Here is a 23951-nt window from a genome sequence, read left to right on the forward strand (position 1 = left end):
CACCAGGTAAGCCCTCTATGGAAAATCCATATAGGAGTAGCCCCAAGGGACAGGACTTTGCTGAGGAATCCTTCAAGCCTTTAACTGGTCAGGTTGGCTTCTGTAGCAGCCTTCGTATAGCCACTGTTAATGCTACTTAAAAATTTCTCTTTGCTTTTGATGTTATAGCGCAGCATGGGCAGGTTTTCAAAGGTTCTTCCATCAGGAATCCATTCCATATTGACTGGGAATCCTCAAGTGTCTGCTGTGGAATTCATGATACTGAAACAAATCTGTGAGTGTAGGTAGCTCACATGGAACACTGGCCAGTCCTGTTGGGTCTCATCAGTGTATCCTAGGATGCATCCAACACACTCTAGCTGCTGCACATTGCTTGGGAAGAACAAGTAGTGGACAAGCTTTTAGAGGTATTTCCCCCTTGTTACCAATCTTGTTACCAAACACTCAAGCTTGCATAGAATGCCCAGCTCTCTTGGAACACAGCTTGAAAACCAGTGAGCTGAATAAAGCCTCATTTCCTCTATCAGTAATCAGGGGACTTTTAAAAGCTGAGTTTCTTTAAACTTTAGAGCAGGGTCTCCCAAACCAGTTGTTGGGACTACAACTTCCATCATCCCTAGCTAGCAGGACCAGTTGTCAAATATGATGGGAATTTTAGCCCAAAAACAACTGGAGACCCAAGTTTGGGAAACCCTGGTTTAGAGTAATAAAGTACTGCAAATACTTAAGTTCTAGCCTGATAACTGTAGCATATATAATTTATATAGTTCTTCACATTTTTAAAAGAAACACCTAAGCAGTTCACAAATATTACAAGCAAAGTACAAAAAATGCTATAAAATATTAGAGATAAAAATCAAAAATTAAAAATACATTGCAGAACTTCCATCATTTAAAATACATTAACACAGCCAGTAACAGAACAGTTTAACTCTTCTAAACATCAAAGAACACAATGTGTGAAACATTAAGTAGATGGGGCTTCCGGAATCTCTTTTAAGAGGCTGCTCCAGAGGGTTGTTGAAGCAGCTTAAAAAGCTTGCCATGGAATTTCATGCACACTGGTGAAGGAGAGACAGGGTGTTGCATCTCTTACCTGTGCCCAGCATAGGGCTACTCACTTTTGTAGAACCAGAACAAGATGCTTTTTATTGATTATCAGCTTTATGTAACTGCATAGGAAAATGAAAGTAACCACAAGAACACTAATGGGTGGAGTCTTGGCTCCAACCTATAATACCTGGAGACAATGTTTAACTTGTATCATTACCCATTACTACAGAAACCAGTTGGGCTGCCAGAGGAGGCAAAGCCCTTCCTCATTCGTCATAGAAATTGCAGCTAGCTGCTAAAGGAGAATCAAAACTCTTTTTAGCCTAAGAAGCATTTTTTTGTGAGGCAATAACTTTTGTGGGTTCATTTATAAGCCTAAAATAATGCCCAGTTTTACACATATGGTAGTAAAGAACCAATTCAGAAACTGTTATTGAATAACACCACATGGAACATCTGCTTTCTGATTCAGTCACTGAGGACTCAACAGACTAGTTCCAGCTTGCCATACTTAGGAGGGCTTTTCACTTTACCATCGTGCAGACAGGTGTGGATTGTCTTTCATCGCTAAGGTCAGGTCTGAGTTTTTAACAGTCTGAGCAGCTTCCTTTTATGGACTTAAGAGAAGTAATGAGGTACATTCAACACTTTCTTGGATGTTAGAAATCTGAGCCTCAGTGGTTAAGAGCTACCTTGATTTGATCTCCAAGAATTTTGTGTAAAACTTGGGCAGTAATGGAGTAAAACATCAGTATTTGAAAGAAAGTTTATTTTACTCTATTTTTTTTCCTGTCGGACTTCAAGGTGGCTGACAACAATGAAGAATTTAAACAGAAGCTGAAATTGTATGTTGGGCAGCTTACGGTCCTTCCCCCTTTTTTCTGTACATTATGATGAGCCAGCATAATTTTTACCCCATTGAATGCAGACCTTGGCCAATCTAGATGGGTTGCTTGAAGTGGTAGTAAGTTGTGATTGGCTTGATGGGTCACAAGGTGTTCAGGGCTGTGTTAAATATGTAGAAATCTGAGGGCATAAAGCAGGGATGGGGAACATGTGGCCCTCCAGAGGTCCTCCAGATTACAACTCCCTGGCATAGAGACTGGCCTTCCATTACTCTGATATTTCATTTTGTTGTGTTGGGGAAATACTGGGGTTCCAGACCGATACCCTGGGCTGCCTGGAATAGCCAGTAGAATTCATACACTAATTATCAGTCAAACAGGAGGTCATTATTTAGCATTGCAAGGGACACTAATTAGGCTGAGAGGAAAGCGCCTCATTGGATAGAAGATACAGCAATATTTATACTTTAAGAATTCCTAAACAACAGCTATGTGTCCGGCTAAGTCATGTGGCATATCAACTGACATAGCAACAGACTTCAGCCTTCCCTCCTCCTTCCAGCAGTTTCTCCAGCAAACACAATATTCACATTCATTTCCTCAACCCTTCTCTCACACATTTCAATTCTATAATGTCAGTTTCTCCCACAACATATTTTTAGTCCTTTTTCATTACATCTCTGCCCTGTTGACCAGTCTCTTTCCTCTTAAATTGTTATGAGTCTCTATCATAACAAATATTAAAAACAGATGTAAAATATATCTTTATTATGTGATTATGAAATGGGCTAGGTTGGAAATGTAAAATAAAGTTACATAAATACACTAGTTAGATATTTTACTGAGGGTTTGTACTTTGTTTATAATTACCATCTGCAAGGGTCACAATGAATATTTGCTGAATATGACTTTAGTTACTTAATGAAGGGTGTTAACTGCTTGCAAAGTTAATAATCTTCTTGAATGTGTATTATAAGATGCTTGGGTGATAACAAAAATATTCTCTTCTAAGTTTGTATTAAAATTGTCTAAGGAAGTGACACAAATATCTGTATCTGTTTATAGTTGCAAAACTGCTCAGCTTAAAAGCATCTCTTCTCAGACAGCTTTGTCAATGTCAAGCAATAAATCTGTCAGCAGACTGAAAATGAGTTTTGAATTGGATCATAAGTTGCAAAAGTAGCATTAATGTACCCAATGACATCAGTCTTAACTGGGTGGGTGGAGAGTGGATCAATTGCAGGTAATTTTAAATGGCCTTACAAACAAATGTCTTCAGTTATCTAAAGTACATTACTTATATGTAAATAGTGTATCTTTTTACTGGGCCTCCCCAAGGGCTCAGTTGCTGCACAGTTAAGAACAGAACTGGGCCTCCCCTCCATTGTTGCGAGAGCCCACATTAGAATCATTAGTTTTTATTGTAAATTAATCAATGCCCCAGGTTCCCTACTAGCTAGGCAAGCCTTTTTAACTTGTTCTCATACCAACAAATGGTCCAAGGCCATGGAGACTATTACTGCACGCTACTCCCTCCCAGATCTCGACACGCTGTCATCTTGGGACCAACATAAAATCCGGGCCTGGATTCTTACAAGAGACGAGGCCATGGACCGGGCACAGTCCACTACAGCTCGCCTCTCCATGTGGCTCCCTAAAGTGAAAGTGGTAAGATCACTTGCCAACTACTTGATAGACCTGACGGAGCCCAATTTGAGAAGAGCGTTTACTATGGCCCGTTTCCATTCTATACCCACGGCCTTCCTGCAGGGGATTTACTCTAAGACCCCTATTACTCAGCGTTTATGTCCATGCACAATGAATGAAGTAGAGGACTTCATACATTTCTTTTTCTACTGCCCTATTTATGAGCCAATAAGACCTAAGCTCCTCCTCTTGATCCCGTCCACCATTACATCTAAGGAAGACTGTTTGAAATCGCTTCTTGTGGACGCAAATCCCCAAATTTCACGTGGGGTGGCAATCTTTATAGTGCAGGCTCTGAAACTCAGGGCTACTCTGACTGGGTAGTGAGTCCTAGACCTGGACCTGTTTTAATTCTTTTTATTACTTTTTCAACCCAATGTGCCGAGCCTATTTTGGGGCCATTTTATGTTTTATATACATCCGCACTTTAGATTCTTGGCGCTGGCAACTAAATCTTTACATTATTGTCTTAGGGTAATTTAAATGTCATTACGCCAGTAATATCGCTTTGAATTTTGTTTGGTTGCTTGTCTCTAGTATATTTGTCTTATTTTGCTATGGCTGTATGCTAATGCAATAAAGGTTTTATTATTATTATTTATTATTATAGTGTATCTTTTACTATATGAAATTTGTATACATTGCAGAGTAAAGTAGTGATCTCATCTTTTTAATTAAAAATTCATTTGATGGTTTGAAATATTACCTAATTTTAAATTTTTCCTTTCTACCTTATCAAGTAGGAAGGGGCAGAATTTGTTCTGTAAAGATCCTTTGCAGCACCTCCCATAGTTGGAAATATTGGGATAATTTGTTGACATTTCACACAACTCCTGCCACTGTTGCTGAACAGTGGTTCATAGTTCTTATTCACATCAGTAAAGGTTTACCAACCCAAGCCACAAGGCAGAGAATGTAAAGTCAGACTAATTAGTGACCTCACGTGAAGTGCACATTGCAGGGGAAGATCTCTAACCATAGAAAAGCACTATCGTTTGCCCTCAATCATTTTCTTATTGAGGCTGCCCGGGTGAGAATTTCATGGATAAAATTTGAAAGATACTGTCTACCATACCACTTTTTTGTTAAAGAATATTGGCCCTTATTTCATCAAAGATAAACTTTTAAAAGTGTACTTAAACAAAACAGGCAAGGAAAAGAGTGACCTGTGACATCACAGCTTTCTCCCAGAAAACCAGACTTGGATCAGTCTGCTGGTGTAACATTCTGATAAGCATTTGTTTCTTCATTTTAGGTATCTTCTCTTCACTACCACCAAAAGACCTGCCTTGCCCCCTAATTGTAAACACGCCAGATGTTGGGTGCCATGGCTGAGACTGCAGGAGAAGAGCCGGTCTTCAAACTTGGAGAACGGTGCCATGAGTGTGGGCAGCTCCACTTGTTGCTAGACAATCATCTTTATAACTTCCAGGATGAAGTGGATGATGAGCTCACTTGCCATATTTGCCTTCAGCCTTTGCTGCAGCCCATGGACACACCTTGTGGACACACATACTGTTTTAAGTGCCTTGAGAACTTCATGCAGGAGTATGACTTCTGCCCTATGGATCGGAAAAAGCTGTCCTTCCATCAGTGCCGGAAGTCTTCCCTTTTAGTGCGGAATTTACTTGATAAGCTCATTGTCCTCTGCCCCTTTCAAGAAGATTGTAAGCACACTATGCAACGGTATGAGTTAGAGGCTCACTTGCAAAACAGGTGTGTATATGGTTCAGTAGTGCCATTAACTATACTTGCATCTTATCCTCTCTGGCTCCTTCACCTTTATTAGTAACTTCTAATTTCTGTTTATTTTTGGCCTGAATATTGCATATATTAACAATAGAGGGCAGCTGGGCAGCATTCTTGGTTAAGAAATAGATCGCTTGACTGCTAAAATATGTTAATGGGCTAGTTCCCATTTTTCGAATGTATGTATTCATGTGGAAGTTTTCTGTTTCTTTTTTTATAATAATATTTATTAAATTTTCTATTTTAACAATCCAATAAAAAACACATTAATAACATTCCAAATTATACAATAATCAAACAATCCAAATTTTATTCCAAATTATAAGTCTTTGGTTGGCTTCCCATGCCCTGAGGTTCGGGGGGTGATGATGATCTCACATTTATGCTGCTTCTCTTAATTAGTCCAGGTAGTTCCAATAAAACAATCCAATGTTAATCCTTCATTTATTTTTAACAGCCTCTGAGTTCGTCTGACAGGCAGGTTAGACCAATATAGTATGTTTCTGTGTGGGTGTTTTAAATAGCAGGCCAGTCTTATGAAAGTGCCATCCTTCCTCTTTCTGGAGTAATTTTAATTCCCCTTTCCTTTCCTGACATAATCATAGTCTTATGTGTATGTGCTAATGTAAGCCATCTTTCTCTAGATTAAAATTTTGACTAGTGAAGAAAGCTATATGGATAGTTTCAACAAAAATGTTTTTACATTGTCAAACATAGGAAGTTTTTTACTACAATCTTAGCCTCACTTCTGAGTAGACAAGGTTAGGATTGTACTGTTAAGTTGCAAAGCTGCTGATGGCTCTCACAAGCACCTGCATGTGAAGAGCTGCTGGTCTAATTGGACTTTAATTGTTCATTTGGCAAGTAGTCACACAACAAGCTGATAATTTCTTTATTTCCTATGGGAACATTTCTAATCCATGAGATATCTCTTCTCTATCCCTCCCTGGTTTCTTCCTGAGATCGCTGCAGCCAATCAGGAAAGACCAAACAAAGGGAAAACAGCTCTCCTCCCTGATTCTCCAATCTCTCTCCCTGCCCCCTTGAAATAGTTTCCACCAACCAGCAAAACACAAGAAAGAAGTGGCAAACTCTAGCTGATTGGTTATTTGAATTCTTTGTGTTCAGATAACTGAGATTTCAGATACCAAGCTTTCCAGTAGTGGCACCTGCATGTATTACAGCCTTTCCACTGTAGGTTGTGCTGTGCCGATTACATTTATTTCAGTACTAGACTGTAAACAGAACCTATCTTGGGTTTGACATATATATCATACATATCATGAGCTAATAAAAAGAGCAAACATGTTTCAGTAATTTGAAGGCTACGTGTTTGTTTCTATCAGAAAAACACACTTTTTTTCTGTAGCAGTAAATATCTTTGCTCCTACTTAACTACTGTTGATAATGGATCTGAAGACAAATCATCCTATAAATTAGCCATTAAGGTGTAACATAGCAGACTGGTGCTGATACAGCCAGACTGACTGAAGACTGTCCAGATGGCAATTGAGTTAGAATTTGGGTATGTCTGAATGTTACTTTTTAAAAGTTATTTTTTCTGATATAGTGCACACTAAAAAAAAGATATTTTTAAAAAAATACCAAAACAATTCATAATTTGTAAAACAGCATTGCAAACAAAGTCCAAAAATTTAAAATATTCTAATATTTTGTCCTCAATCTCTTAATTTTATAAAGAACAGATAATGTTTTGGCGAACTAAGACCTTATTAACTGTTTCTAATTAGGCTATGTATTTAATGAGCCCTGTATCACTCCTTAACTGATCCAAAAATGATTAAGTTGTCTCCAACTAAGTTTTACTCAGAGTAGACCTAATGGACCTAAATTAGTCACGTTAATTATTTTGAGTGAGTCTACTCTGAGTAGGATGTACATTAGGTACAACTCACCCTTCCTCAAGCTGGTGTGTGGACAGCTTGTTATTCTGAAAAAACATTTTTTAGATGTTTTCATTTATTGTTTGTTTGGCTACCACCCTAGGCACCTTTGAAAGGATGAGCAGGATATACATCTAATAAATTAATAAACAGAAACAGTAGTTCAAGTCAGACTATCCTGGAAATGGGCCATGGATTTGTGACTTCCCTCCTTCCTTCTCAGTTGGCTTGACTCTTATCTTATTCAACACAAACAGTAGTTTGAACATTTGCCATCTCTGCAAGCTGAAAGTGAAGCCAAGAGAGAGTAGGATGGAAGAAAATATGTGAGACTTCTGCTAATTTGGCTTTTCAGTTGAGCCAGTGGGTTATAAATGGATAATCTATTTACATTTAAGACTTAAACCCGCCTGGTAACACCTGGTACAGAGTCTCAAATAAACATGAATAGTTACGCTTCCTCTGAAACATGGTTCTCCTAACTAAATGAGTGTAGTTCTAATGTTCTTCTGAATCAGTATCATTGAGGAGTATTTCCGAAGTATATGGCTTGAGGATTTTGGTCATAGTGCTTTGGTGGGCTGCATGGAAACTTTTGAGTTGAGGAATATGGATGCCGAGTCAAATATAAAGCTACACTGGAGATATAGAAGATGAGATGATTCCTAGTTAATTTTTGCCCTAATTGTCAAAACTTAAATACACACTAATGATAATGCTTGGCAGCATCACTGATAAACCAAAGAAAAAAGGGGGATCCTTATTAACATAATTCCGAACTTAGTGCCAACAAGTCCTCATTTTGACTCATCAATGTGCCCCCCCCCCATATACCCCTAAGCTCTAATGCATCTGGGAGTCTAAATTTGCTGTCTTGTTCATTCCTTGGCAGCCCTAGAGAGAGCTTAACAGTTGAAAAAAATTCTTTGAGCTAAGCAAACTTAAAAAAAATGAATCACTGTAACCTGTTATATAATTGACTTGACAGAAATCATTAGAAAATATATGGGACGTACAAAGCACCTCTTGAAAACTAAAGGTGTGGACTACCAATATGCTGAATTCACAGCAATTCTTTTGCTCTTCTTCAGTCCCAAATATTTGCTTATGCATTAAAAGATGCTTATATTGTAACATACAGTGCTTGATTAGCAAACAAGGGAGCAAATGAGAGTTACTCCATAGCAAATGAAAGTAACGCCTTTCTCTCCTCTCTGATTTCTTAAACTTACTGATTTATTTAAGCTGACAATGACATCTGCATATTGGATAGGAAAACTACGTGAAAGCAGCCACCCCACCCATCCTGTTGGTGGAAACTGTGTGGTTGTCAAAACTTGTGTTGCTTTGTGAAGTACTTGTATGTCCCTATCATAATGGTGTGTAATGAAAGATAGATCTCCTTTCATAGATGTTTGCTTTCTCGTGCAGGTGTCCTGGGTTCAAGAAGTTCAAAGCTCATCTTGAAAGGAAAAAGAATCCTCGCTTCAGGTTGAAGGGAGATTCTCTTTCCAGACAGGAGGCGAGTACTGTAAAGGAGCCTGAGATATTGAACGCAGTGCCGTCCCTTGTTTCTGGAAGTTCAATAGCTGCAGTGGTTTCCCTGGAGACACCGGAGCCTGGATTGATTAATCCAGCCTTTGATGGGAGTGAAGAAGGTATGCATTCATCTCTCAGAATGAATTCTATGGTCAGAGAAAGCAAATCTGCCTTTGCAAAAATTATTTTGAGTTTTCATTCCATCTGATAAGTTTACAAAAATTCATTAGTTTGTGGTAAAGGAGTTGAAAGCTACAGTTTTATAAGCAAGGCTGCTCAAATTGTGGTACAGTCAAACCTCAGTTGTCGAACAATCAATTCCAAAAGCCTGTTTGGCTTCCAAAATGTTCGACAACGAAGGCGCAACTTGCGATTGGTTGCAAGAGCTTCCTGCACTCAAGCGGAAGCTGTGTTGGACGTTCGGCTTCCGAAAATCATTCAAAAACCGGAACATTTACTTCTGGGTTTTCAGCGTTCGGGAGCCGAAAGCTCCAAAATGGAGGTGTTCAGGAGCTGAGGTTTTGCTGTACTGAGGGCAGAACTCAACTTTCTAAGAATCTTGACTTTATTTTTTTATTTTTTTTGAAGGTAAGTTGCAAAGATACATGTTTGAAAATTTGTGGACAATGCATTTGAAATCTCAGAAGCCAAATAAGTAGCTTTGTAGGATTTCTAGTAGTTTGTAAGCAGGGATTCAGTGTCTTGCATAGATTTTTTTACTCTCCTATGAATAATAAAACCTAAATAAGAGGAAATAGTCAAGTAGTCATTTGCATTGTTTATATAGATTGCATAGTTCAGATTTTCTCAGTGCAGGAGTTCCATTGGAGCAGTATTTAAGTTTTTAAGAAGTGTAGAATGCATAGCCCTGTTTATTTAAGTTTCTATTTCAGTTTATTTATTTCTGTCCATAATAAGCACAGGTGCTGTTGATTGTACTGTAGTTGTACAATACATATCCACAGATGAACCAAGGAGAGGGGACAAAAGTGCTCTTTTGAAAACATCCTGTATAGTTCACTTTTGTTTCTGTTTTGCTAGGAATAAAGGAAAATTAAGTCTTAGGAAATGGAAAGTTATACTTATTTTGCATACTGGGCTGTTCAGAATCAGTGAAATAGGTCACCAGTACTTAAAATTTCTAGATTTGATCTGCAAGTGTGTCTCCTTTGTCTTCCCTCTCCCATCTCTGATTCTCACTTTCAGATTTACCCCAAAGAGCCAGTCTTTTAGCAGAGACAACTACAATTGAAATTCACCGAGAAGACCCTGAGGAAGAACTTGGGATGCGGATAGTTGGGGGTAAAGACACCCCACTAGGCAACATTGTTGTCCAAGAAGTTCTTCGGGATTCAGTTGTTGCTGCAGATGGAAAAATAGCACCTGGAGACCATATCCTGGAAGTAGGTTTGATATAATTAAAAGGCTTCAGAGTAAAATTACAAATCAATTCCAGGACACTAAAATGCAAAATCATGTTTGAAAATTAGTTTGCAAGGGGAGGAGATATATGGGAGCATTTTGAAAGTATTTAAACTGGTGTAAAGATTTGGAAGAAAAGAATATCCACTATAATAAGAATCTATTCATTTAAGTGGATATCAAACTATCCTTAAAATGACAAGTGACAAAACACTAGGATTGGATGGATTCCCCACTGAATGTTATAAGACATATATAGATATATTGGCACCAAAACTTCATCAATTATATGATGAGATACTTCATGAAGGTATTTTGTCAACAATATTTAATCAAGCTTACATTACAGTTATTCCCAAACCAGATAAATACTATACACAGTGCGCAAACTATTGCTCTATATCCTTGATCAATGTTGATACAAAGATCCTAACTGTGATTCTAGCAAATAGAATTCAGCAGGTAATAGCAGCAATTATCAAGAGTGACCAGACTGGCTTTATAAAAACAAGATAAGCTGCAGCTGATATTAAATTAGTGGTGGATTTGGTAGCTCTAAATAAAAATAAAGACCATTTGTAATCACATCGCTAGATGCTGAAAAGGCTTTTTGACAAAAATCTATAAACAGTATATGGAAGTAAAGGTAAAGGTATCCCGGACCGTTAGGTCCAGTCACGGACGACTCTGGGGTTGCAGCGCTCATCTTGCTCTATAGGCCGAGGGAGCTGGCGTTTGTCCACAGACAGCTTCTGGGTCATGTGGCCAGCATGACTAAGCCACTTCTGATGAACCAGAGCAGCGCATGGAAATGCCGTTTACCTATTTATCTACTTGCACTTGATGTGCTTTCGAACTGCTAGGTGGGCAGGAGCAGGGACCGAACAATGGGAGCTCACCCTGTTGCGGGGATTCGAACCACCAACCTTCTGATCGGCAAGCCATAGGCTCTGTGGTTTAGACCACAGCAATACCCGCATTAAGTAGCTTTACTTAAATTTGGATTTTCATTGGATTTCATAAAATGGATTAAAGTAACGTATGAAGCACCTGCATCAAGAGTCAAAGTGAATGGTATTATGTCTGCCACTTTTCCTCAGGCCCGAGGAACCAGACAAGGATTTCCACACTCACCATTGCTTTTTAACATTTGCATTGTGATATATACAGTGTAGTTCATAATACATTCAAATATAAATTAGTTTTATTTGCTGACAATATTTTATTGTTTATTTTGAAACCTCAGACTAGCATTCCCATTTTGATGCAAATGATTGATGCTTTTGGTAAAATATATGGTTATTCTATTAATTGGTCCATTTGGAATTGATGCCAGTAGGTCAAAATCTGATTACACATTCTTTCAAGAAGTACAGTAATACCTCCGTGAATGTCTGCCTTGTCTAGCGTCCATTCTGGCGAACATCCACGGCAAACCCAGAAGTACTGGAACGGGTTACTTCCGGGTTTGACGCATGCGCAGAAGCACTAAATTACACATGCGCAGAAGCACAAACCGCTCCGTGTGCGTGCACAGACGTGGTGCTTTGCCCTGCGTCCTTTTCGGCTAGTGGCCGGGGCTCCGGAATGGATGCCAGACGCAAAACAAGGTACGACTTATCAGTTCTGGATTTGTTCTGAATATATTAAATATCTAGGCATTCTAATACCAAGAGATATAACACAGATAATTAAACTTAATATAAATAAATTAATAAAAGAGGTTTCTTCAGATATAGATAAATGGGAGTCATTGAACCTTACCCTTTGGGGAAGGGTTAATGCTCTCAAAATGAGTACAGTGGTACCTCGGGTTAAGTACTTAATTCGTTCCAGAGGTCCGTTCTTAACCTGAAACTGTTCTTAACCTCAAGCACCACTTTAGCTAATGGGGCCTCCCGCTGCCACCATGCCGCTGGAGCACGATTTCTGTTCTCATCCTGAAGCAAAGTTCTTAACCCGAGGTACTATTTCTGGGTTAGCGGAGTCTGTAACCTGAAGCGTCTGTAATCTGAAGCGTATGTAACCTGAGGTACCACTGTATTATTCCCATACCAGATTAATATATATTTTGAGAGGACTTCCAGTTTTTATGTCAGGATCATATTTCCAAAAGATAAACTTCCTGTTTAGGAAAGCTGATAGATGAGGAAGATGAGTTTTACAGTTATATTGTTTTAAGACAAAAATATCATCTACCAGATGGGGCCCAGCGGCAGTACCTTCAGTTACAACATCTCCTAACTAGTTTGTATGGCCCAGCAGCTTTCTGAGTCTTAATCTTATATTAAGACTAATACAGCAGAAAATAATATTTAGAAGCTATTGGACTCCTTCATGTCTGTATTGAAAAAAGGATTTGCCAAGATTGCAAGATGCTGAAGATGTGGTTCCCCCTAAAAAGTTTCCCTCCACATTTTATAGAAAATGTGCTAATTTAAAAATAATATGTACTATGAAATAACAGTTGTAACAATATATTAAGGCAAACATTTACCAGTTTTAGACCTTTAAGTTGAAGAGGCAGTTGCCAGGACTTTGCCCTGTTTGCCTCTACATAGTTCCATCCTCCGAAAGCCTTCTGGTGGTTCCCTCACTGCAAGAAGCAAAGTTACAGGGAACCAGGCAGAAGGCCTTCTTGGTAGTGGAGCCCTCCCTGTGGAACACCCACCCTTCAGATGTCAAGGAGATGATGAACTACATAACTTTTAGAAGACACCTGAAGTTAGCCCTGTATTGGGAAGTTTTTAATGTTTGATATTTTACTATGTTTTATATATGCTGTAAGCCGCCCAGAGTGGCTGGGGAAACCCAGCCAGATGGCTGGGGTATAAATAATAAATTATTATTATTAATTTTTAGGCATTGTGATATATTTGTATATCATGATGTTTAGCTGGTGATATATCGTGCTTTTTAAAACCAGACATCACCCAGCCCTATCACCCAAAGAGCTTTTGTTTTAGCAGGATTCAGTCCGTGTGCTTCTTTGCCCTCATCCAGCCTATGACTGTGTCCAAGCTCCAGTTTAAAACATGCACAGCCTCTCCTGATTAAGATATAATAGAGAAATAAAAATTGCTGAGAAAATTGGAGAGGCAGGAACGGACTGGTTGCAGTATCATCAGATAAATGATTTGTTTAGATAGGACAGGTGAAGGGGTTTTATGACCCAAAGCTCACATTTTGAAAGAAAGATTATTGAGAGTAAAGGAAAAGTGCTTTTCAAAATGTACAAGTTATTATTAGAATGGGAAACAAAAGATGAACTGGTAAAATCAGCTATGATTCACTGGGCAAGAGATATAGGTCATAATATAGTTATGAGTGCATGGGAGAAACTATGGAATTTTTTTAAAAAAAAATGTACAGCATGTTACACATTGAGGGTGAACTTTATGAAAATGATTTACAGGTGGTATCTGACATTGAGTTAATTACCGTATTTTTTGTTCTATAAGACTCACTTTTTCCCTCCTAAAAAGTAAGGGGAAATGTATGTGCGTCTTATGGAGCGAATGCAGGCTGCGCATCTATCCCAGAAGCCAGAACAGCAAGAGGGATTGCTGCTTTCACTGCGCAGCGATTCCTCTTGCTGTTCTGGCTTCTGAGACTCAGGATATTCTTTTTCTTGTTTTCCTCCTCCAAAAACTAGGTGCGTCTTGTGGTCCGGTGCGTCTTATAGAGCGAAAAATACGGTAGCTAAGATGTATAAATCTGAATCACATATCTGTTGGAAATGTAAAGAAAAAGAAGGTACATTTTATCATCTGTGGTAGACATGCAAAAAGTTAAGACTTACTGGGATATTATATATAATGAACTGGGAGAAAATGTTTCAAAAGACATTTGTTAAAAGCCCAGAAACGTTTCTTTTAGGTATAATAGACATAAGTGTATTTAAAGACCAGAAATCACTTTTTATGTATACAACAGCAGCAGCATGAATGGTATATGCTCTGAAGTGGAAAGAAGATACAATACTAACAAAGGAAGAATGGCAGATGAAGTTAATAGAGTATATAGATATGGCAAGATTGACAAACAGAATAAGAGACCAGGATGAAAAAGTATTTAAAGAAGAATAGAAATGTTTTGTAGACTATTTGAAAAATTAATGTAAACATATTAAAAAGTTAACAGTAGAAGAGTAAATTCAGCAGTAAGAATTATTGAGATATAAAATTGAGAAAAAGAAAATGTTGGGAAAATTAGAATATGTAATGGAAAAGAAATTAATAAAATGAACCATGGAAGGGGGGAAGGGAAGTTGAAAATAATTGTGTGTTTTATATTTGGATTATTCTTATCGCTTCAGTTGTAAAAAGAGAAATGATTAAAAAAAATGAAAGAAATTCTTGAGGAAATGAACTGCTCCTGTGAAGGGTGATCGATCTCCCTTCATTGCTCTTATTCTATATTTTCTTTTTCTTTTTTTCCTGGAAGAAGGGAGGGACAGGGTATCATAGTACAAGGCTCTGTACCAGGTAGTATAGTGATCAACTCTTTGTTTTTATTTTCTTCCAAGGTGAACGGCGTCAATATCAGCAGTGTGACCCATGCTCAAGCTATCTCCTTACTGCGTCAGCGCTGTGCTGTGTTTCACTTCATAGTACTGCAAGAGAAAGGGTTTACCACCAGAACTGGGCAACTGGATTCCAGCCGTTCAGTAAACCAGGAAGTGATCCATGTTACCCTTGTAAAGAGAGACCGATCTGAACCTCTTGGCATCAAATTGATCAGAAAAACAGATGAGCCTGGGATTTTCATTCTGGACCTTCTAGATGGAGGCTTGGCAGCCAAAAATGGGAAACTTAGTCGGAATGATAAAGTTCTCTCTATAAATGGCCAGGATCTAAGACAGGGAACTCCTGAAGCAGCTGCACAGATAATCCAGGTAACTAAGTCACAGGTGGGGAATTTTGGGCCTGTGGTTGAATTTGGCTCTCCAGATTGCTTTACAAAGGTAAGTGTTGTATTTGTTGCCATGGGCACTTTTTGCCTTTGGCCCCCAAAATGTTAGCCATGAGGGAATTCAGCACTCTGGCTGAAAAAGATTCCCCACCACTTGCTTTAAGGAGTGCCACAGTCAACACTCTAATTAAACTTATTTGAATTTTCAAATGTTGCAAGAGGGAAGCCTTGGTAATATGAAGAGTTCTCTTTCCCAGACCTGCAAGTGGGATCTTTTTATTGATGATAATTGAACCTGGTTTATTTACTATTTATTTTTAACTCGCACAACAAAGCAGTGATCTGTCTCTTCCTTTTGCAAACTTGGAAGTTCAGTCTTCAGCTCGTTGTCTTTGCATATACTCTACATATAGACACACAAACAAAAATAAATTGATTTCACAGTTTGCCCCTCTCATTTCTGTTTTAATGCAATATGCCTGTAAGCTATACAAGTGAAGAGTTTAAATTAGTGCTTCCTGTTGAATATTTAAATCAATCCACTCTGTTTGCCCACTTCGTTGCAGTGCTGTCCTGTGCTTGATATGTCAAGTTTTAGAATTAGATAGGCATTGATTGAAATATGAGTAAGCAAGGGTTGTCTCCTGGTTTGTAAACCATAATTTGGAGGGAGGCAGTCTTGTATCTGCACTGGAATTTTAAAAGAACCTGGCAGCCAAGTGCTGAACTAACTTCAGCATTCATATTATATTATAATATTGTTGGCATCTTTCTCAAGAGACAGTGGAAGTGTGTGCCATCGGGGGTAAAGTCAAACCGTTGGAGAGTTACAGCTCCTGTTGTGGCTGTAGAGACCAGCATGGAAGAGACATGTTTTATTTCAGCTGGGGCAGATGAAGGTGTCTGGTTTTGCTGGGGCAGATACACCATGATGTTTCTTCTCTCTGCGCTCCTCCCAGCAGTCATTTCTCCTTTGGTTTTTGCTGTCGTCTCCAGGCACTACGGTCATCTGCAAGGGATTCCCATATGGTGGGATTAATGTTGCCAGCCTTCATGTCAGATCGCGTTTAGCCAGTGCTTCCTGCCCCCCCGGGGGGGCACTCAAGCGTACGCAGTACCAGCACTTCTATTTTTGTTGTTAAAAAGTGGCACTTATGTAACTACTTAATGTACTGGCACCTCTTTTTGGGGGAGGGGGTGTTAAAAAGTGTGACACTTAGAGTAACAATTTCATGATGAGTACCGGCAACTAGTTTTCTAGAGAAAAAGCACTGAGCATACCATTGGAGATCCTGCCATCTTCCATTCTATGTACATGACCAAGCCAGTGTAGATCTGGGAATGTGGGCTTAGAAAAGCACTTATTTGTTTGAGACTCTGTCTCAATATATATAACTTAATATAATATGTACATTATAATATACAAATCACCTATTATAATTTTTCTAGTGACACACTGGAGAGATCCTGCAAATTTGCATGCTTGAACATTATCATTTTAAGCTTCCTTCCTTTTTGGCTTTCTTGACAGACTTGTGAAGCGAGAGTAAACTTTGTTGTTCTCCATCAGTCTGGTGTGCAACTCCCAGAAACTGTTGAAGATGGCAGCGCATCAAACACCAGCAGCAGTAGCAGTGGAGGAAGCCCAGTGCATCGTCGCAGAAGACCTGAACAGAATCATTATCGATGGAAGTCCAATTACCAGAAGGTATTGGTGATTTTAAGTTCTGGTTTTGGGTAGGGATTGGCTTGATTCCTTTCCTCCTTGAGTACTGGGTATTATGCAAATAGCACCACCAGATATGAAAAAAGGCCAGACAGTGAGTAATAAAATATGGGTTTATATTAAAAACAACTCCACATTCATTATCTCCTGAGCAAATGATGTAGATTTTGCTTACAGGTCAAATATTTTTTATGGGAAAAGAAACTGTCTTCTGAACAGGGTCTCTCCCGCCCCCGCCCCCCGGCTTTCTACACTCAAGAAATCCTTTAAACAACAACAACCCATAGACTCATTATTGATGAAACTGCTGTGTGTTTGCCATGGCATCTCAGTGTTCCATTGCAGAAAATTCCAGAGCATATTTTAGAGGACATGCTTGGTTCATGAAGGTCACATGGCTTGTTGGGCCATGCTGCTGTTCAGTTTTAACTGAGAGTATGGTCTTCAACACTAGTAAAATGGGTCAATAAAATTTTATCAGGGTTCCTGACCAACACAGAAAGGTTATGTATAAATCACCTTGAGATGGTGGTTTAGAAGGTGATTAATAAATTAATTGTAATAATAAAAATAATTAATAATAAAGTATTGAACATAGGAATGGGATGTTGGGGGTGGGACTGGCACATGCGCCCCTACCTCTTCCCCAAGCACACCTGAATAGTGTTTAGATTTGGTTAGATGACAACCACCAGTCAGGGGGAGTGTGAAGGCACCCCCAAACTTGGCCCCCCAGCTGTTTTGGGACTACAACTCCCATCATCCCTGCCCACTGGTCCTGTTAGCTAGGGATGATGGGAGCTGCAGTCTGAAAACAGCTGGAGGGCCAAGTTTGGGGGTGCCTGTTCTTTACCGAAATGAAGTTTCTCCATCGGGATGGATGTGGAGCAAATGAAGATTCTTCTTCAGTTAAAAGCTAGTGGAAGGTGTCTGGAATTGGTGACGGTAGGGGAGAGAAGAGATCCTGACGGAAAAATGGCTTCTTCCTCTAAAGTAGCCTATGTAGGTAGTAAGTTTTGGAATAATAAGTGAGAATAGGTTTCAATAGCATAAGTAGGACTAGAACAGGTTGTGTTTATTATCACCTGTTTAATATCATGTAGCTGTTGGCCTCAATACCTTCATTCATTTTGGAGTGTGTAAAAAAAGATCTGTTACATTTACTGTATTTTTGTTGTTGGTTAACTGTTGTAAATACCCACAAAATAAATTGGTAAACCCCTGATTATTCAATCTTTTAAATGTGGAAATCCAGATTGTAAAAACCTCTAATGCTATTCCACATTGCTAAAATGCATTCTAAGAAGGATTTTCAAGATGTTTTAGTTGTTCCAAAGAGCAAAGTAAATTTCTAAAAGGAAGTAATGCTAAATTTCATTGCTCTCTATAGGTTTCAGGCTCCCCACACCACAAGAATTGTACTTTGTGATTATGCTTTGAGAGTAGAAGATTAATACATTAATCTTGAAACCTGCCATCCTGACAACCTTTATAGAAACATAACCAGATGCTCTCCCCTCCTCTTTTAGGGGAACTTGAACAGAGTGTCATTCTGATGCCAGTCCCTTGCAGACTGTTGTTTGTTTAAATTGCCTTATGTGTGAAAAAAATCTTATTGAACTGGTTGAGAACCTTTCATGTGGTGTTTTAATTTTCAGTCAAGTGCTTTATAGTTTGATGCTGTCATAAAGCTGTTTGTGCAAGAAATTTATCTCTCCTATATTCATTTTATTACATTCCTTCCTCATAGCCTGACAGGATGACTGGACTTTTAAAAACACTTTTTTCTTGAGTTTTATAGGGTGATGGTGGTTAATTTGGGGTTAGAGGTAAGATTTTCAATTGTGCTCCATACTGACCTGCCCTCACATTGGTTATAACGATCATTACCATTAGAACCATTGGAGGGACACGGGTGGCGCTGTGGGTTAAACCACAGAGCCTAGGACTTGCTGATCAGAAGGTGGCGGTTCAAATCCCCGCGGCGGGGTGAGCTCCCGTTGCTCGGTCCCTGCTCCTGCCAACCTAGCAGTTTGAAAGCACGTCAAAGTGCAAGTAGATAAATAGGTACTGCTCCGGCGGGAAGGTAAACGGCATTTCCGTGCGCTGCTCTGGTTCTCCAGAAGCGGCTTAGTCATGCTGGCCACATGATCTGGAAGCTGTACGCCGGCTCCCTTGGCCAATAAAGCGAGATGAACGCCGCAACCCCAGAGTCGGCCACGACTGGACCTAATGGTCAGGGGTCCCTTTACCTTTATGTTGAGAAAGGTGAACTGAAAATGTTAATTGGAACTTGGTAGTAATTGGGTTTGTTCACACAGCAGTAGTTTAGTGCTGTGTGCGCAAGCAGGAACAAAACCATGAAAAGCCTTGAGTTCATACTAGCATTTAGTTTCATTTTCACAGAATCCCAATTAACGAACCAAAGCTTTTGGTTTAAAAACAAGCTGGTCAGCTTCTTAACAAGCCAACTTCAAAACATGGCTGAATGCCAGCCAAGTGCTTTCCACTGCATGGGAGAGTAAGTGGGAGGGCTTCACTGTTAGGCAGAAAGGCACTAATTGGTTTTGTAATTTGAAATTATTAGTAGGAATCTACAGACTTCCCTGTAGAATGTGAGCCAAAAGCAGTTGCAGTTTAATCACTATGTGATTGATATAGTTGTCATATTCTATTGCTTTTCATATATATATCAATTTCCCAAATTTTGATTATGATTATTGTTCATTCATGTTGGATCCACACTGCCTGACTGCTAAAACTCTTATAACTTGAAGCACATATCCATTAAATAACACCACAAAAATCATGTGTATGCTGCGGAAATACTATAGCCAGTTACTACTCCATGCTGTGCACGCAACAAGGGCAAATATGATCTAGTCATTCAGTGTATTAAAATATTGAGTAACCATATGTAGTATCATCTGGGTCACATGGGGTCCTTTTGCAATTCAAACAAGCCTGGCTTCTGTGAAAGAGGTGCTAAAGTTGGAAACAAAGTGTGCATCCCCAATGGTTTCTTCCCATCCATTTCCCATTCTCTTTAGCCATTTCTAAATAGATGATCATCACACAGCCCTTAATCCCTTAAGGGTGGGGGGCGGGGAGAGAGAGGGAGAGAGATAGAGCAGAAATAGCTAAAAGTGGTGATTCCTTATCTTAAAATATCAGGGTTTTAAAACACTAGCTTCATGGAGTTATTTCCCCCCCACATCCTGTTTTTTGCTGCCTTATTAATATACATGCTGTTATTTCTCTCCATTCTCTTTCAGGCACTCCCTCAAGGTTACCTCAGCCAGGAGAAGTTAGTTAACATAAAGAAGGAGCCAAAAGAATCTCTGGGAATAACTATTGGAGGTGGAAGAGACAGTAAAAATAAACTCCCTATTTATGTAACTAGCGTACAGCCTGTTGGATGCCTCTTCAGAGATGGTAGAATTAAGAGAGGTAAGATGCTTCGGAGTGCCTGCTTTTTAAATTTGATACATGGGCTAGCATTAAGAGAACAAAGTGCCATGTCATTTTGTACTAAGGAAATTGCAAAGGTTTAAATAGCTATACAGTGGAACCTCGTGTTACAGACGGGATCTGTTCCAGAGGCCCGCCCGTAACATGGAACTGACACAAACTGAAGTGCCGCATCTGCACACACGCATGGTGCAATTTAGTGCTTCTGCGCATGCGTGAGTGGCGAAACCCGGAAGTAACTTTCAGGTTGCCGCAGGACGCAACATAAAAACACGTAACCTGAAGTGGACACAACGTTGTACAAAGGTATGACTGTACAAAGAAATGGTGTTTATATATATATTTATATATATATATATATATCCCCGCGGGGTGAGCTCCTGTTGCTCTGTCCCAGCTTCTGCCAATCTAGCAGTTCAAAAGCACACCAGTGAAAGTAGATAAATTGGTGCCACTGCGGTGGGAAGGTAAACGGCATTTCTGTGCGCTCTGGTTTCTGTCAGTGTTTTGTTGCGCCAGAAGCAGTTTAGTCATGCTGGCCACATGACCCGGAAAGCTGTCTGTGGACAAATGCCATCTGCCTTGGCCAGAATGCGAGATGAGCACCACAACCCCATAGTCGCCTTTGACTGGACTTAACCATCCAGGGGTCCTTTACCTTTTTACCTATAAATATAATGTTATATATTATAACTCGTCCTTTTTTCTTTTCTTTTTTTAACAAAACAGGAGATGTACTGTTGAGTATAAACAATGTTGATCTGACTCATCTTAACTACAGTGAAGCAGTCTCTGCACTGAAATCAAATGCAGCACTGCACACAGTGACATTGAAAGCTTTGGAAATTGTGGTAACGGAAAAGACATCTGAATTTACTGAGGCACCAGATACCAGGGAAAGTGGTTTTAGTTGGGCTAGCTGGGCTCCTCTCTGGATCATGTGGCTTGGATTGCCTAGGTAAGTCTTTCTGCTTGATGTTACTGTGGGAAATTTTCCCAATAATGGTATGTTAGTTACATTTTGAGTTGATCTATTTTGGTTAAAATATTGTAAACGAAAGTATCACTTGCTTTGATCAATTAGTCTTGCCTATGAAACTAAAGCACATAAGAAAACCAAAGTTTTCAGTACTCCCAGTCATGCCTTTGGAAAGTGATGCTTGAAAGTATTTTTAAAAGAAAAGAATTCTAAAATGTACTGAGAAATCAGTGACTAAGAGATTGAACCAAAATTAGCTTCTCTGGTTTGGCCTGATGTCTGAATTAACAAACCATGATTAGGGCCATTGCCCTGCTTTTTCCCAGAAACTGCAGGCAAGAGTAAATTTATAAAATTTAGAGCACAGAATGCAAAGGAAGACAAACAAGTCAGCCCATCCCCCAGTTAAGGGATTCAACTGATGTAAAGCAAATCACCTCCCTTTGCTCATTTAAATGGGCCTTAAATATCCATTTTCTTACCATGGCTTTGGGAGGCTTAATTTGTGTTGCCAAGTGCTGGCTTTTCTAATGCGCTAGATGGGCTTTTTGTTGGTACACTGACTTGCATATTCGTGGGATGGAATTGGATATTACTTTTAACTGGTTTAACAATTGAAGTTTAGGGATTTATATTAGTATGTAGCTGCAAACCTGTTTGAGTGGCATCTTTGCTAAAAAAAATGGTCAAAAAGCCTTTTAAATATGTCTTTTTAAAAGTTATTAAAATAAACCATATTTTCCTACCTCTCAGATGTTTTGAAACCATGGTTTGAGTTCTAACCTATGTTTACCAATGATTAGAACATATTTTTCGCTCTATAAGACGCACCAGAAGATAATACGCACCTAGTTTTTGGAGGAAAACAAGAAAAAAGATATTCCAGAAGCCAGAACAGCAAGAGGGATCTGGCTTCTGGGATAGCTGCGCGAAGCCTCTCCCGGGCAGCGGGATGAAGGCTCCCCCTGCCCGGAAGTGGCTGCGCATGGCTAAGCTGCCCTCTGTCCCTCCTTGGGGAAAAGCCCACAAGAGCCGCACTCCCTTTAAAGAGCACGTGGAGCGTGTTTGCGGCTCTTGGGGGCTTTTCCTCAAGGAGGGAGAAGAGACTGACGGGCCGCGTCAGTCCCTTCTCCCACCTCAGGGAAAAGCCCACAAGAGCTGCACACACTCTAGGCGCGCTCTTTAAAAAACAGCTCTTGCTGGCTTTTGCAGGAGGTGGGGGGAAGGGCCATAGCCGTGCCCTCTGTCCCTTCCCCCACCTCCCGCAAAAGCCAGGGATAGCCGCGCAAAGCCTCCGCAGGGCAGCAGGATGAAGGCTTCCTGCTGCCCTGCGGAGGCTTCGCGCGGCTAAGCCAGAAGCTAGAACAGCAAGAGTGAACGCTGCGCAGCACTCCCTCCCACTGTTCTGGCTTCTGGGATAGCCCGTGAAGTCTCCGCAGGGCAGCAGGATGAAGGCACCCCGCTGCTTTGCGCAGCTAAGCCAGAAGCTAGAACAGCGGGAGGGAGCGCTGCGCACCACTCCCTCTCGCTGTTCTGGTTTCTTGGATAGCCGCGCAGCCTGCATTTGCTCCATAAGACGCACACACATTTCCCCTTTCTTTTTAGGAGGGAAAAAGTGTGTCTTATAGAGCGAAAAATACGGTAATAGCTTGATTGAACTAAGTCACTCTGTCTTAGAAGGCAGAATCAACATCAAGTTGATGCGGCCTTTGTGGATTCAGGCTATAAAATATACTCCAGGAAGATGCTGCTAGAAGTGAAGACAAACGTGAGTTTGCTGTCGAAGACTCCTGCATCAAGTTCTCTCTCCTTTGTCCATAATATGTGATACCGCTCCATTGTAGAGTGGGGCTTCAAAAATACACAGCATAGTTGCAGCAGAAGAGCTAGTGGAGGCATGATTGACAGAAGGGGAATGGAGTGTTGGGTGGCATTAGAACGAGTGACTGTAGAGAGTGTTGATTTGGAAACAATAGCCAGCCTCTCTTTGACTGATTTGAGGACTGTTTATGCCTTTTCTATCTTAGAAGGCATATACAACAAGCAAGTTGTTCATATGATGTGGGGGCAAGGCTTTCAACCCATTTTGAAGAATTCACCAATAATTTTTTTGGGTAGTTCCAAAACGTTTAGAAAAAATGACCTCTCCTTTTGGATTGGCCCCAACTTTTTTACAATATTTTTTAAAATCTTATATGGAGAAAAGAATGGACAAGTTCTTTTCCAACTAAGGTCACAATTAAGCATTTTACAGGCATAGCACTGCATAACATATTTTTCAAAGCTAGAGCAGGCTTCCTGGATGTGTGTTCCTTTCTTACCTCCTTTCTAGCCATTAACCATAGATTCATGTAACATGGGCACTCACACAAACTATAGTGCTCTTATAAACCAGTGACTATAGCTGTTGTTTGAGATGTGTTTGCAAACCATTACACTCAGGCATCACTTTCCAAACACAATGTGTTGCCAGTCAATTGTTTGTTATGTGAGCATTCGCATAGCAAGCTATTTCCATTATACCCTATGAGAACATTTCTAATCCATGATTTGTCTGTTCTGCCTCCCTCCCTCCCTGGTTTCTGCATGAAATGGCTGCTGCCAACCAGCACAATTAAGGAAGTGGACAAACTCCAACTTTT

At 39.8% G+C, this 23951-nt stretch overlaps 2 protein-coding genes and 1 long non-coding RNA gene across 5 annotated transcripts in view; all 3 read left to right on the forward strand.

Annotated features, from left to right (window-relative positions):
- LOC308467995 (tigger transposable element-derived protein 1-like) overlaps positions 1-23951 on the forward strand; it is a 147924-nt gene that overhangs the window by 98863 nt on the left and 25110 nt on the right. The gene's annotated exons all lie outside the window — the stretch shown is intronic.
- Positions 1-23951, forward strand: part of LOC308467980 (ligand of Numb protein X 2-like) — a 44157-nt gene that overhangs the window by 18259 nt on the left and 1947 nt on the right. The window contains exons 1-8 of one of the 3 annotated variants that reach the window (XM_080989811.1): positions 1881-1898; positions 4861-5321; positions 8690-8916; positions 10004-10200; positions 14748-15116; positions 16665-16841; positions 20135-20309; positions 21060-21288. In XM_080989811.1, the coding sequence (XP_080845937.1) occupies positions 4921-5321; positions 8690-8916; positions 10004-10200; positions 14748-15116; positions 16665-16841; positions 20135-20309; positions 21060-21288 (1775 nt within the window). In that variant the 5' untranslated portion in view covers positions 1881-1898; positions 4861-4920. Of the gene's footprint in view, positions 1-1880; positions 1899-3123; positions 3142-4860; positions 5322-8689; positions 8917-10003; positions 10201-14747; positions 15117-16664; positions 16842-20134; positions 20310-21059; positions 21289-23951 lie in introns of those variants that run through there. The other 2 variants (XM_080989810.1, XM_080989809.1) reach the window with 2 other exon arrangements.
- LOC308468082 overlaps positions 1-23951 on the forward strand; it is a 42612-nt gene that overhangs the window by 13457 nt on the left and 5204 nt on the right. The gene's annotated exons all lie outside the window — the stretch shown is intronic.

The sequence above is a fragment of the Podarcis pityusensis genome (assembly GCF_964106645.2).
Source record: "Podarcis pityusensis genome assembly, chromosome: Z".
Taxonomy (NCBI): Eukaryota; Metazoa; Chordata; class Lepidosauria; order Squamata; family Lacertidae; genus Podarcis; species Podarcis pityusensis.